Genomic DNA, 15,329 nt, shown 5'->3' on the forward strand with positions numbered 1-15,329 from the left:
ACCTGGGATTGAACCCACGACCCTCCGGTCAAGAGTCCAGAGCCCTGACCACTACTCCACACTGCTGCCCATAGCTTTCCAATCATTTCTTAAAATGTATCAATCCTCACAATAACAGTGAGAGTCCTCCGAGCCCCAAGCCACTCTCCTCTTTACACCCAGGAGCTAAACAGCAGACACTGAAGTGCTACCGCCCCCTGGAGGACAAAGGCCAGTCCTGCAGGGTTCTGATTGAGCTCTCCAGGTGCCTGGCCAGTGGAGGGCACTGTAGGGCGGTGAGGTGACTCGGTCACTGCTGATGTCTTGTGTAAGTGGCAGTGTTGTGTGCTGCACTGCCGTTGCAGATTGTGAACCCTGCAGATGAGATCAGGCTGAAAGTGCTAAGGAGCCTGTGCTTTGGGCAGTGGTTACGTGGCTGCCCGTTTACAGCAAGCCTCCACCTTGTTACTGTGGCCCGAGTGCAACAGGCAAGACAGGCTGGCGAATAAGCCTGCTGTGTGCACCTCCGAGCCACACCATTTAAAACAGCGTACGTTTGAATATTCATCTCAGCACTAAACAGAAACACAACCCCAGTCAGCTTAAATTAAATAAACACGTTTTATTGTCATTTCGTACAGTCACAGTACAGGAGAACAGGGGGTGGGTAGGGTTGGGGGTGTTCCGAGTCCTGGCGGGCGGGGTCTTACATCTTCTTTAGCCAATCCAGGCTCGGTCCCTCTGGGTCACATGGGTGCTTCGGAACGTTTGGCAGGGCCCCATTATCCCTCACTGGAACTGGGAATGGAAACGATACTGGTGACTGGCCGTGTTTTCAAACCCTTACTGGTTGCGAATACAATCAAACAGGGCAGGGTCCGGTTTCTTTTGTATTGTATTCTGAAAGGAGTGCTAACCAAGGCTTCAACATCACTCCCCTTCCTCCTACTAGCTTGATTGAAATGATTACTGGTCCCCTGTTTAATATGCTGAGAAACTGAGTTCTTTACTTGGGTTTTATTTCTGTGGCTGCGTTATAAATGTCGTGTGATTTCAATGGAATTAAGAACTGCCGTTGAGTCCTGGCACTTAGGATTCTCCTGACAAACTCAATGCCGGGTAAGGGAAAGATTTTAAAGTACTCAACATGATAAGAATTCAATACTGGAGGAGAAACAGAACCCAGAACCATTTAGAAAGATTGCAAAACGCTGTGTAAGAGTAAGGGAAATGCAAATGACAATCAAACTCACTGAAATTCTACACAGTTTGAGCCACATTCACAAAGCGTGTTTATACCTGCTACAGTACAGCACACACTGCTGCAGCAGTGCCCGCTGTCCTGTGTTAAAGGTACTGAAAGCGTGTTTATACCTGCTACAGTAGAGCACACACTGCTGCAGCAGTGCCCGCTCTGTCCTGTGTTAAAGGTACTGAAAGCATGTTTATACCTGCCACAGTAGAGCACACACTGCTGCAGCAGTGCCCGCTCTGTCCTGTGTTAAAGGTACTGAAAGCGTGTTTATACCTGCTACAGTACAGCACACACTGCTGCAGCAGTGCCCGCTCTGTCCTGTGTTAAAGGTACTGAAAGCGTGTTTATACCTGCTACAGTAGAGCACACACTGCTGCAGCAGTGCCCGCTCTGTCCTGTGTTAAAGGTACTGAAAGCGTGTTTATACCTGCTACAGTAGAGCACACACTGCTGCAGCAGTGCCCGCTCTGTCCTGTGTTAAAGGTACTGAAAGTGGCACCCGGGCCGTATAGGGGAAGCCAATCAGACTCGATTCAACAGGGTGGAATTTTTCTAATGGATTTGCATACAGCTATGGCCAAAGGTTTTGCACCACACTATAGAATTAAACTAATTTTGCTGCCCACTCTGCGGCTCAGTGGAGCTGCAAACAGGTCCTGTCACCTTGCAGTGCAGAGCGGTGGCTGCCTGCTCAGGTATGACCTGCCCTGTATTCTGAAGCAGTCCCTTCAGGCCCCGAGGCAGTGACTGACCTGGGTAGTTGTAGGGAACGGCTGCGTTCATCATGCCAGCATATTTAGTGTAGGGGCTGACCAGCGGCAGGATCACAGCTACAGAGAGAGGAGACACAACCAGAGGACACTCATTTCACTGCATACGGGAGTGTTGAGGAGATACAGTCAGAACACTCATTCCACTGCATACGGGAGTGTTGAGGAGATACAGTCAGAACACTCATTCCACTGCATACTGGAGTGTTGAGGAGATACAGTCAGAACACTCATCCCAATTTGTCCTAAATGCTTAGCCTTGATGTTTACATAGCAGTAAGTGTACAGATTAACCCATTTGTTGGAATATGTACAGTACTTTCCATTCACAAGTAACACAGATGCATGCTGCAGTAATTGATAATAAGTGATGGAGGGCTTCTTATATGGATTTTCTGGTTGGTTACAAACATTTCCAAGATCTTAAAGTTTAACGTGTTTAAGCAGAAACTAACAACCCTACTTTATACCTTCATTATAGCCTCCTATAGTCTTATCAGACTGAATTTGGGTAAAGTATAACTGGGGCTTCTGTTTTTTGGTTTTTATTCATTTCATTTTTAATGCTTATTTTTAGCTATTTGAGATACCCCGAAATCGTGTTTTGTTTTTTTTTTGTTTTTTTTTCCAGGGCTTTCGTTTTTGATATACTGTATGAAATTGTTTTCGGTTACTTTCCAAAATGCTTGGGCTGTTTTTTTCCTGTCACAATATGTATAGTAACTCGACAGCACTCGCACACTTCAGCTGTACCTCCTTTCCTTTGTTGTCTTCTTCAACTCAATCCTTCTGGTCACGGGCACATTTATTTTCTGTGGTGTTTCTGCGGACCCAACTGCACTTTTTGTTATTTTTCTTTTCAATGTGAAGCTGGTGAAGGCAACGTGAATTGAGTCACCATTTCCAGTGTCTTTCCGGTGTTTATTGGCTATACAGATTTCATTATTTTTTTTCTATCGGGGGTGTTTTATCGTTTATCAGTTAAAACCAAAAATCTGAAGCCCTATTTATACCTTACAGATTTGCAGAATATTAATTTAGTGATATAACGTATCCTGGCTGCCCAGAAGGGCACCACCCTTTGATTTGTGTTTGAGTGACACAATGAAAGCCTTTTTACAGATATTATTATTATTATTATTATTATTATTATTATTATTATTATTATTATTATTAATGTCTTAGCAGACGCCCTTATCCAGGGCGACTTACAATTGTTACAAGATATCACATTATTTTTACACACAATTACCCATTTATACAGTTGGGTTTTTACTGGAGCAATCTAGGTAAAGTACCTTGCTCAAGGGTACAGCAGCAGTGTCCTCCACCTGGGATTGAACCCACGACCCTCCGGTCAAGAGTCCAGAGCCCTGACCACTACTCCACACTGCTGCCTTATCCCTAATGCGACACAAGCCACTCAAACTTAACTAAAAGCAGGTTCCTTCTCGTTTAAGTTTTCAACTTCAATATGAAACATCCCAGACAGACACTTACCTAGGAGTCCGATTCCACAAGCTGCCGTCACAACCGGCTCCTTTGACCAGACATTCTTCAGAAATGAACCAAGTCCTAACAGAAAATGGGATTTCATTAGACCAGACAATATATATATATATATATATATATATATATATATATATATATATATATATATTATATATGTGTGTATATATATATGTGTGTATATATATATATATATATATATATATATATATATATATATATATATAAAAGTTATGTCTCTTTCTGTTCTATCTTTTCGCTTTCGAATGATATTCTCAGCGTATTGATTTTAGTTTATGATATTACCTGTCTGGTGTCTGTAAAGGAAATTAATTGTTTACTGATCGCATTGCGCCTCTCTTGCCGTCTGGTTTGTTTACAGTTTTTTGTCAGTAGGGCACAACCGAGACCAAGACAGACCCGCTGGGAAGGAGGCTAAAGCAACGCGAAACATCTTGGAAACGATGCCGCACAATTAATCCGTCTCCATATGAAGAGCGTGATACAGAGACAGGATTCTTCAGGCTTCAAAACTCAATTAGGCGTCTGGTTATGTATTATTCTCTTATTGAATGCAGTTTTGTTACATACACGACACATAACGCGTTCGTGTATTTATTTATTTATTTTTAAATACATGTTTACATTTTAAAAAACGAGTCTAACAAGCTGTGGTGGCATTTCCATCGCATTTTGCCTTTGAAAAAAAAGGCTTGTCGGGGCCTATTCTGCCCTCAAAGCCACGGGTTCGATTTAAGCCCTTGCGGGGACGGTACTTTCAAGGACGGGCACCAAAACCGTCACACAGATACAAGGTCACCTCCAAATAACCAGTTATTGCTTATATAACCGACGCGAATTGACTTTGCATCGATTCAAAACCAAATTATACATTAAAAAAACAACTACAAGTAGCAAGGAGACTTTACCGATAAGCAAATTTAATCAAATGTAAAAATGAGAGGGTTCAAACTTACTGCCAGCCATGGTTGTGATTGCGAACGTCACAGGAAGAGGAGGGTGATGGGAGTTGTAGTTTTTCCCTGCGGGAGTCAACAGCGGAAGTTGTAGTTCTCCAAGTTACATTATTACGAGGCTAAATTAGGAAACGTGGCTTTTGATGTTTGTTCTAAATAGAGACAGTACACTTGGAGTTATTTAATAATTGTACATTCGATATATATATATATATATATATATATATATATATATATATATATATATATATATATATATATATATAGATATAGATAGATAGATAGATAGATCTTTATAGATAGATAGATAGATCTTTATATATATATATATATATATATATATATATATATATATATATATATATATATATATATATATATATATATATACACACGACCAGCTCCAGTTTAGTTTTTCACATGATAGTGTTTTGTTTTGGTCTAGTTTCAGGATTTAAACACAGCTCTGCTTGTTCTGCTAAGAGCACAGGAAATATAATACTGCAGTCCAGCAGCAGGTGGAAGCAATGCACCAAAAACGATTCAAGCAGTCATTAAACAGAAAGGAAGGAAGCTCGGTCCCGTGTCGGCCATTGAGGCTCCAGACTTTCAATAGGATAGACTCGATCACTTCCTCCGGTGTGGATCCGCAATGGCGTTATGTTGACGATGCCTTTACACGCCGAGGACGACAATACAACGCGTCGAAAAGAAAGCTTGAAACAAAACGGGGGAAAAGAGCGACCGGATTTAAATATAACCAGTACAGATTTCCACCGACGGTAGTTTCATAATTGTGTAGTAGCTATGTGTGCTTAGACTCGTGTTTTAAAAAGGTAGACAGCGAGTGGTTTTCCGGTAGGATTTGCATTAACGGCACAGGTAGGTTCGATTTTACTGACAGTTCGTTTAAACTGGTCGAGTGTTTTTGGGGAGGTAGGTATGTTTTGAAACACGGACCAAAAATACTTTTCCCATTAACTAAACTTCACAATTCCCCCTCTCCATTTTTCTAAATTTCAGGCCAGTAAAAATCTTCTTCAGTTCCGATGTTATTTATCTGTAAAATGTTAGCATGCTATATGAATAATACTTAATATTAACGTCCAGTGTTTACCTTTGGGATAGTGTTTCACATCCGACCTATTTTTGGACTCTGCTACTCTTGTACAGCGAAATACTGTACTGTTAAAATACCCGTATAATAATAATAATAATAATAATAATAATAATAATAATAATAATAATAATAATAATAATGTACATGCTCATTTGCATTTTATCAGCGTTAAAGTTTCGGTTTCCAAAAATGTAAAATCCTGCACGCGGTGTGCTTAAACTATTGGTCCTGTACTAGATAAATGATTTCTTAATAAGTGTCTTCAGTATCGAAGGACAGATCAGCCTGTTTCACAGCCTCAGTACAGTCCTCTGTTAAAAGCTGAGCCACTGAAGTGAACTCCTGGTTTGATTTACAAGAGCGTCCGGTAACCCAGTCTTTAAACTCGTCATCTTTTCATTATAATCCCCTGTAGTGCAATGTAATGCACGCCTGTGTCACACGTCACACGTCACACGTGTCTCACTTATCCGATTGTCACGAAACTTGGTGTTGACATTATTTACGTTATTGAGTGTCAGACTCTGAGGACTATAGGGGCGTGTCTGTCAGTCCGTACATCCGTCTGTCTGTACATCACACTTGCATATCAATCTATCAATCCATCAATCTTTATTTTATATAGCGCCTTTCATAGTGGACACCCATCATAAAGCGCTTTACAAGATCCAGTAGCAACAAGAAAATCCATAATACTTTAAATACAGAGAAATGCATCGTACATGATATACAGTAAAAATGCATAATACATTAAATACAGTGGAAAGGCAATCATACATGATAGTAGCATAATATTACAGCAGCAGCAACACAGCAGCTGATATATGTGGAGCAGCGGGTATCCGATTGTAAGGAGACTTGGTGTTGACATTATTCAGCAGAAGATATTGAGAGGATCCGATTCTGATCATTGTGAAGGTTTCAGGTAGATTGCACTTGCAAACCATAAGCATATAGAAATGACATTTTAGACATTAATAAATACAATTCTAAGCACTTTTTTTTCAATATAGTACATTGACCGCCTTTATGAAAGCCTGTTCTAGGGATGGAAATAAGACTCCCATTGCATAGCAGTTTCATCCAGTCCTGGTTTCACTATGAGTTTAATAATAAGACACACCTGAGCTTGTTAGCTAGACACACTGGGGCTGATCAAGCTGGTAGTAAAACCTGGACTGGGTGACACTGTTGTGCAATAGGAGTCTGATTACCAGCCCTGTCTTTCACCACCTTGACTCAAATGAGTTGTCGTCATACTCCTACCATTATTATTTCACTGTGTTAATAATGAGCAGAGGATGACATGAATGGAGCTGCACAAACAGATTACTCGGATCGATCTCTCAGGCTGATTCACCAATCAGAGTAAAACAAGTGAAGAAACAGCTGCTTGGGTTTGTGTGAATCGCTGTTCTTCACAGAGTTTAAGAAAAGCAGCGATCATCACAAACCCAAGCAGCAGTTTCTCCACTCTTCACTCTGAATGGTGAATCAGCCCGATCGACACCAGCGCCCCTCCCCTGATTGTCAGCACCTGATTTCTGTGGATTTCAGTAATTGTCTCGTGCAGCACTAGACAGAGTCACCTGTTGTAAGTGACTCTGCAGCTGATGCATAGTTCACACACCCTAGTCTCTGTAAGTCAGCCTTGGATAAAGGCGTCTGCTAAATAAACAAATAAAAAAAATAATAATAACAGAGGCAGTCCAAATCTGTGAGAAAATATGCAAAAAAACTGAAATTTGCATGTTATTTTATTTCTTAGCAGACGCCCTTATCCAGGGTGACTTACAATTGTTACAAGATATCACATTATTTTTACATACAATTCCCCATTTATACAGTTGGGTTTTTACTGGAGCAATCTAGGTAAAGTACCTTGCTCAAGGGTACAGCAGCAGTGTCCCCCACCTGGGATTGAACCCACGACCCTCCGGTCAAGAGTCCAGAGCCCTCACCACTACTTCACAATGCTGCCTTATCCCTAATGCGACACAAGCAACTCAAACTTAACTAAAAGCAGGTTCCTCCTCGTTTAACTTACCTAGGAGTCCGATTCCACAAGCTGCCGTCACAACCGGCTCCTTTGACCAGACATTCTTCAGAAATGAACCAAGTCCTAACAGAAAATGGGATTTCATTAGACCAGACAACGCGTGTTGCAGAATATTTATTTAGTGATATAACGTATCCTGGCTGCCCAGAAGAGCACCACTCTTTGCTTTGTGTTTGAGTGACACAATGAAAGCCTTTTTACAGATATGATTATTATTATTATTATTTATTTCTTAGCAGATGCCCTTATCCAGGGAGACTTACAATTGTTACAAGATATCACATTATTTTTACATACAATTACCCATTTATACAGTTGGGTTTTTACAGGAGCAATCTAGGTCAAGAGTCCACTACTCCACACTGCTGCCCTTATCTGCAGTGTTCTGAGGAGCATCTTATGTGTTTAGTATTTGTACTAATAATGGCTTATGAAAATGTAAATCAAGGAAACATAATCATATCAAACCATGTTTGGGTTCATTTAATCTATGGAGCATTTTTGTCAGTAAAACCTTTAGAAAGTGTCAAACAAAAACATCACATCACATGAGACTTCTTTTTGGGTCACATGTTCAAAGCCTGAACTCCACTCTTTCATTAACTCCTGCTTTTTGAAGGAGACAAAACACCTGCTAATTTAACAAAACTAGAACAGAGTTAGATATTTCAGGTCACTTTAGCGCAGTCTGTTTCTGGTCATTGTGATGACGATGTATATTTGGATTGTACATGTAACTGCTTCCCCTATATCAACATCGCCACACACTTCACGCCTGCGATAATAAACTGCGCTTGTTTTTCACAGGGACCATGATGGAAGACTTCTCTGACCTAGCCCTGCCCCCTCTGTTCGGAGGTCACATCCTGGAGGCGGAGCTGGAGACGGAGGGGGTGGAGTTTGTGGACGGGGGCGGAGTCTCGGAGAGCCAGGTGGAGGAGGAGTCTCAGGAGAGAGAGAGGAGGGAGAGCGAGAGAGAGAGAGACAGGAGGAAGTACTGCAACCTGAGCAGGAGGTGTAGAGAGATCGAACAGGTGAGAGAGAGGGAGATGAACTCGGGGATTGCTGGGGAACGTTCTCCAGAGAGAGAGAGAGAGATGAACTCAGGGATTGCTGGGGAACGTTCTCCAGAAGAGGGTTCTATCTTCTAAACATCGCAGTGTATCCGGTTCACACTGTCACACACAGGTGCTGGTGATTGAAAGGAGTGGCGTCCTGTGGGAACAGGAAACCAGCACTGCTGAGGAGGGAGCGTGATCTGGACACGCTGCGATTCTTAAAAGACATTGATTTTTCTCCTGGCGAATGCTTCCGTGTAAATGGAGAGAAACGTACTGGTCAGTTGTTTTGAGAGTCTGCAGTATGTTTAGAAATATAAGACTGGACACAGCACAGGTAACGTCATGCCCTTTTTGTAAACTTTGCAGGGGGTTCTGTAACACTTTAACTTGGCTTAAAGGTAGAATAAATAGGATGTACAGAATTCAATAATTCTATCGCCCAAGTAACATGTTCCATTCGGAGTTTAACTGTTTTCGTTGAGGTTGAAGAGTGAAGTAAAACTGTATCTCTCTAACTCCTCTCTCCCTCCCCCCCTCTCTCTCCCTCTCCCCCTCTCTCTCCCTCTCCCCTCTCTGTCCCTCTCCCTTTCTCCTCTCTCACCCGCTCCTTCTCCCTTTCCACCTCTCTCCCCACTCTCGATCTCTCTCTCTCCCCTGATCCATCTCCCCTCTCTCCCTCTCCTCCCTCTCCCCCCTCTTCCTCTCTCTCCCCCCACTCCCTCTCCCTCTCTCTCTCCTCTCTCTCCCCCTCCCCCTTTCCCTCCCCCTCTCTCTCCCTCTCTCCCCTCTCCCTCTCTCTCTCCCTCTCCCTCTCTCCTCTCTCTCTCCCTCTCCCCTCTCCCTCCCCTCTCTTTCTACCTCTCTCTCCCTCTCCCCCTCCCCTCTCTTTCTCCCTCCCCTCCCCTCTCTCCCTCTCCTTCTCTCTTTCTCCTCTCTCTCCCCCTCTCCCCCTCCCCCTCCCCCTCCCCCCTCTCTCTCTCCCCCCCTCTCTCTCTCTCTCTCCCAGGTGAATGAACGCACTCTCAATCGTCTTCACCAGGTGCAGAAGCTGAGCAGGCAGCTGAAGAAGGAGAGGCGGTCAGTGCGCTCCTGTTATTGCTTCATTGAAGCACTGCAGCAGAGCCTGTATATCCCATTGAACTGGTTCCGAGGGTCCATCGGATATGTGAAGATATCACCTCTCGGAGGGAGCTGGCACTCTGCAGCTCTGCACAAAAGTTTTGCATCACCTAGAATCTTAGTATTGAGACCTCATTAAAAAAGACAACTATATGAATATAATTGAGATATTTTATTTAACATCGTGTAATCAAAGAAACTACAGAACAATATTGAAAAAGTACCAGAAGATATAATAGTGTATGGAAAACTACAAAGCAGTGTGTGATTCAGTATGTTAACGTAACATCATTCAGCAGGTTTCATTGGGCTTTATGAAGCAAGATGTGTTCATTCTTTGGGGCGATGCAAATCTTTTGGCCAGAGCGGTATGTAAGTCAATTTAAAAGATTGGACCTAGCTGTAGTTGCTTTACTAACATTGTCAGGTACAGCAGTGTGTCTCAAACCCCATAGTACAGTACTGCACAGATACAAAGAAAATCAATGAAGTTATAAAACAAAGCCCTGTGATACAGGATGTGACCATTTACAAGACAGCTTGACCTCTTCCCAGACTCTCTCACTCTACGCCAAAATAATCCGACAGTTTTAAGTTTTTTTTCAACCGTGCTTGTTAACCCGAGACAGAAACGACCACAAGAAAGCAGCTCTCGCAAATCTTGTTTCAGCTTTTTAGCTGTCCGGTAATTATATGAATCCCTCACTTCCTTGGTTAAACTGGGCAGTCACGTGAAGTTAAAGTGAATTCCCAAACGCAATATCTTTTCTCTCTGAAACGGAATCCGTTCTGTCCTGCTAGCACTGAATGTACTGTTTTAGACCCCTAATAAAATGTGCATTGATCAGTTTCCATCAGTACCGTTCAGCTGGTAGCAGCAGCCTGTGTAAATGATACAAGCTAGGGGTCCATCAGTTACAGAGGGGATCGGATCGGACAGGATCTGCTGTAGTTTGTTTTTAAGTGTAGGGTACGAGGAGGTAAATTCAGATTTCTATTAAAGACGTTTGTGTTAGAATTTGGAGTGTTTATCACTGCACTTAAAAACAAATCATCACTCTTGTGCACCATTACTTTACAGACAAATACCTTGTTCCTGGCTGGATTTGTAATGGTTTGTGGTGATTATTGTCTTCCCATCTAATTTTTGACTGTTTTTTCCACTGATTTCAGTGATGATTTCTCTTGATTTCTTCTGATTTTAGATGTTTTGATGATTCCTCCTGCTTTGAATTCTGGTGATTTCTCCTGGTTTCTTTTTTTGACTGTTTTCATGATTTGAACTCTGTTGATTTCTCTTGGTTTCATGTGTGATGATTTCTCCTGATTTGCATTCTGATTTCTGTTTCAGGTTCTTGATGAAAACTCTGAATTCCTATGGAGATGATTACAGGAGCGCCCAGCTGACCTTTCTATTGGAGGTGAGATAGAGAGACAGCAGCTCAGTAATAACCCCAGAAAAGGGACCCCATTATTTGACCCCCCAAATTTAGAATGTCTAATGAAACAAATCCGCAAAACAAACACAGTAAAACAAGGGCACGTTGATCCCTATTCATGTCTTCATCACAGTCTCCCTTTACATGCAACCAATATTCCAAAATGGGCAATATGGGCAGCAGTGTGGAGTAGTGGTTAGGGCTCTGGACTCTTGATCGGAGGGTTGTAAAAACCCAACTGTATAAATGGGTAATTGTATGTAAAAATAATGTGATATCTTGTAACAATTGTAAGTCGTCCTGGATAAGGGCGTCTGCTAAGAAATAAATAATAATAATAATAATAATAATATATTTCTCAACATTTACTCGGAGGAATTTATCTAAGGATCGCGGTGGATCCACTGTGAAGTTTAGAAGAAAAATGACCTTTCTCATGGCAAACGTTTGAGTAAAAAAATAAATCATACCTTAGTTGATTTACCTGTAATGTGTGATTAAAAATATCAATTGAGAATATGCTGGAAATGCTGCCGTACGGACAACGCGAGGCACAGCAGAGGTAAGCTGACGTGTTTCTTATAAACACTGCAATGACAGATTTCGCACATGACAGAGAGCACACGGGAGATTGTAGGGGTCTGAGTTCCTGTCATGTGATTTGCTACGTTGAAGTTTCTCTCACTTTCTTTTAACTAGGAGGAGCTGAGTGGCACTGCTGACTCCGCCCACAGAGAGGAGGGGGAGGGACCTGAAGAAGCTGCTGGCTCCTCCCCCTCCGCTCTCCTCCAATCAGCCTCCAGCAACAAGAGGAAACGGCACCGTGCAGCCAAGGAGAAAGAGGCGCAGGTAGGGAAGCAGTGCTGTCAATCTCTCAGGAAGGGATACAGTGCATAATTCATCAGTGTAAATTCAGTGATGAGCGTTTCCACTTGAAGTCTTTCTCAGTGTCTTTAATTTCTAATTAAACTGATATTCATTCAAATTGTCTAGACGAATATCAAATTCAGCTTTACCGTACTGGGACTGTTTATCATATAGGAATATCTGACACTAGCGAAATTATAACAAGATGTATTAGGTGAGAATCACTGGAATTATTATGAACTTTCAGGAGTCCACAGTTTTCAGTTGTATTGGAAAATGAATCATAATACACAAGTCATGTGATGTTTAATAATGAAAAATTAACCCTGCTAATAACCCTCTCTCCCTCCCCCTCTATCCCTCTCCCCCCTCCTCTCCCCCCTCCCCCTCTCCCCCTCCCTCTCCAGCTGGAAGGAGAGATGTCATCTCACTCTGAAACTCATGTCTCTGGGTACTGCAGTGGCAGCAGCCCGGTTCAAAGGACCCCTTCAGACTTCCCCTAGCCAGACTCAAAGGACCCCTTCAGACTTCCCCTAGCCCGGCTCAAAGGACCCCTTCAGACTTCCCCTAGCCCGGCTCAAAGGACCCCTTCAGACTTCCCCTAGCCCGACTCAAAGGACCCCTTCAGACTTCCCCTAGCCCGACTCAAAGGACCCCTTCAGACTTCCCCTAGCCCGACTCAAAGGACCCCTTCAGACTTCCCCTAGCCCGACTCAAAGGACCCCTTCAGACTTCCCCTAGCCCGACTCAAAGGACCCCTTCAGACTTCCCCTAGCCCGACTCAAAGGACCCCTTCAGACTTCCCCTAGCCCGGCTCAAAGGACCCCTTCAGACTTCCCCTAGCCCAGCTCAAAGGACCCCTTCAGACTTCCCCTAGCCCGACTCAAAGGACCCCTTCAGACTTCCCCTAGCCCGACTCAAAGGACCCCTTCAGACTTCCCCTAGCCCGGCTCAAAGGACCCCTTCAGACTTCCCCTAGCCCGGCTCAAAGGACCCCTTCAGACTTCCCCGAACCCGGCTCAAAGGACCCCTTCAGACTTCCCCTAGCCCGGCTCAAAGGACCCCTTCAGACTTCCCCTAGCCCGGCTCAAAGGACCCCTTCAGACTTCCCCTAGCCCGACTCAAAGGACCCCTTCAGACTTCCCCTAGCCCGGCTCAAAGGACCCCTTCAGACTTCCCCCAGCCCGAACCGGCCTCAAATGCAATGGCCAAAAGTTTTGCATTACCTAGAATTTTAGGATTGAGACATTAATTAAAAAACAATATCTATAGGAACAGAATTTAGATATTTTATTGCACATTATGTAATAGTAGTATTTTATGTTAGATTTCAAAATGTCACACACTTCATTTTTTATCAGTTCTTCATTAAGTAGATGGGAAAGCTACAAGCGGTGTGTAATTCAATATGTTAAGGTAACATTATTCAGCAGGTTTCATTCGACCTTATGAAGCAAAATGAGTTCATTCTATAGGGTGGGGATGCAATACTTTTGGCCAGAGCTGTGCAGCTGCAGCCCCTGATCACAGGATCAGATACACTGTGCCGGGTCAGCAGGGCTGGGGTCTGCCCCGGGCTTCAGAACCGCCCTGAATCGAGAACATTTCAATGATTGAGAGCCAGGAGCTGAAGGATTCCTCCCTTACGCTGCGTGGACAGCTCATATTAGTGACCTACAGACTTGAATCCCTGCTGTGATAAGAAGTGTGGTCAGCGTTCAGAACCCCCTGCAGGGTTCACAAGAAACACGTCGCTTTACCTCTGCTGTGTCCCCTGTTGTCTGCATCACAGTCTATCATTTTTGGTTTTGATATTTTTTATTCACACTTCATTGGTAAATAAATTAGGGAGTTTTGTTTTTCAACTTGGAAAGTTTGCCAAGAGAAACTTTTTATTTTTCTTTTAAGAAATGGCGGTGTGTCCAGTTGGTGCTCCCTCCTGCAACAAGGCTGGCACCCTGACTGAAAAGAGTGGTGCATTGTGGGAGCGTGATCTGGAAACACTGCGGTCCTTGGAATTGTTCAAACTCAATAAAACATTCTCAGCTGTGCACTTTTGACAGAAGCAAGTCTTTTTTATAAAACACCTGGAACTACACAGCCATGCTTTCAGATAGTGTTCCAGTTCCTTGGTTATTCCACCAGGAGAGTGGAAGTCCCCACCCCCTTCGCTAACTTCCTGTCATTAACCAACCAGCTGCTCCCCCTGTTGACTGACATGCTTTCAGCCAATAGCATGACCCAGGAGACGCTGCTGAGGTGAAAATGACCCAGGAATTACAAAGAGATTGTGTGAGAGTAAGACGTGGGAACGTTCTTTAACCTAGTGGAGTACCAGATATTTACAATACAAATACATGTTTGCTATTAAAAAAAGACCTATATAGTGTTAAAGCATGGCAGCTACACAATGTGATACAAATGAGAAAGGACGACTAACATGAAATCCTGTATTTATTCAAATTTATGTCGCACTCCCAAATCCGAAGATGAAAAAATAAAAAAGGACCCTGAATACAAGTCGCATTTAACTCTTAATGAAAAAAAACCCACAATAATTAGCAGTTAAGTTGCTTTTTAATTTCTAGGTGCCAGCGTGTAACACTGTATTACCGTACATGAGAGCATCAGAGTAAGTAATTTACTGTATTAGAAATGTGAAAAGGAAACAGACACAGTGCAGTGCTTGCAGTATTGAACGGCAGTCCTGGCAGTTTACAGCAGCTCTAAAAGAGTAAAATACTTTGAACTATTTCAGCCAGTTTTATTCTCCTTTGTCCAAAATGACGTCCTGTCACGTTCGCAAGCAAACATAGCCTTTCGATTGCGCCTCCATCTCCTGACGCACACGTCTCAGACGCCCCAAATTCACACTCTGCTGCCCGCTTTCCCTTCAGCAAACAAGGTGACCTTTCTTTTAAAATCGTCATCATAAAATGTGATATAGAAACAGTAAGACCGCGTTGTGCTTTAATTAGGCATCTTAAACAACTTCTAAAACGTCTCGTGCATTTTACCATGTGTGGCTGTGTGTTCCTTTTCTCTTACAATTTTAAATGAATTGCAGGTGTGGCCTATTCAAGTCGTCCATTAAATTAGACCTAGAAATTTGGCTATCTTGACAATTTTCCAAGATTTTCAGTGACAGTGGTTTGATTTCATACGCACGACACA

General features: G+C 42.9%; 2 protein-coding genes across 3 annotated transcripts; one reads left to right on the top strand and one right to left on the bottom strand.

The window, feature by feature from the left end:
- Positions 1 to 581: 581 nt before the first annotated feature.
- Positions 582 to 4,590, bottom strand: LOC131725032 (NADH dehydrogenase [ubiquinone] 1 alpha subcomplex subunit 3-like). The gene is made up of 4 exons (XM_059018389.1): positions 4,491 to 4,590; positions 3,505 to 3,579; positions 1,987 to 2,064; positions 582 to 777 (listed from the first exon to the last, which is right to left on the bottom strand). The coding sequence occupies exons 1-4, from the start codon at positions 4,498 to 4,500 to the stop codon at positions 686 to 688; spliced, it is 255 nt and encodes an 84-aa protein (XP_058874372.1). The 5' UTR covers positions 4,501 to 4,590; the 3' UTR covers positions 582 to 685.
- Positions 4,591 to 4,962: 372 nt separating this feature from the next.
- Positions 4,963 to 14,206, top strand: LOC117410038 (TCF3 fusion partner homolog). Of its 2 annotated transcripts, XM_059018388.1 has the most exons (7): positions 4,963 to 5,372; positions 8,477 to 8,703; positions 9,737 to 9,807; positions 11,201 to 11,270; positions 11,988 to 12,010; positions 12,065 to 12,137; positions 12,563 to 14,206. In XM_059018388.1, the coding sequence occupies exons 2-7, from the start codon at positions 8,482 to 8,484 to the stop codon at positions 12,656 to 12,658; spliced, it is 555 nt and encodes a 184-aa protein (XP_058874371.1). In that variant the 5' UTR covers positions 4,963 to 5,372; positions 8,477 to 8,481; the 3' UTR covers positions 12,659 to 14,206. The 2 variants fall into 2 exon arrangements, with proteins under 2 accessions (XP_058874371.1, XP_058874370.1); XM_059018387.1 differs by having other exon boundaries at positions 4,971 to 5,372; positions 11,988 to 12,137.
- Positions 14,207 to 15,329: the final 1,123 nt, after the last annotated feature.

Source organism: Acipenser ruthenus, chromosome 59 (assembly GCF_902713425.1).
Source record: "Acipenser ruthenus chromosome 59, fAciRut3.2 maternal haplotype, whole genome shotgun sequence".
NCBI lineage: Eukaryota > Metazoa > Chordata > Actinopteri > Acipenseriformes > Acipenseridae > Acipenser > Acipenser ruthenus.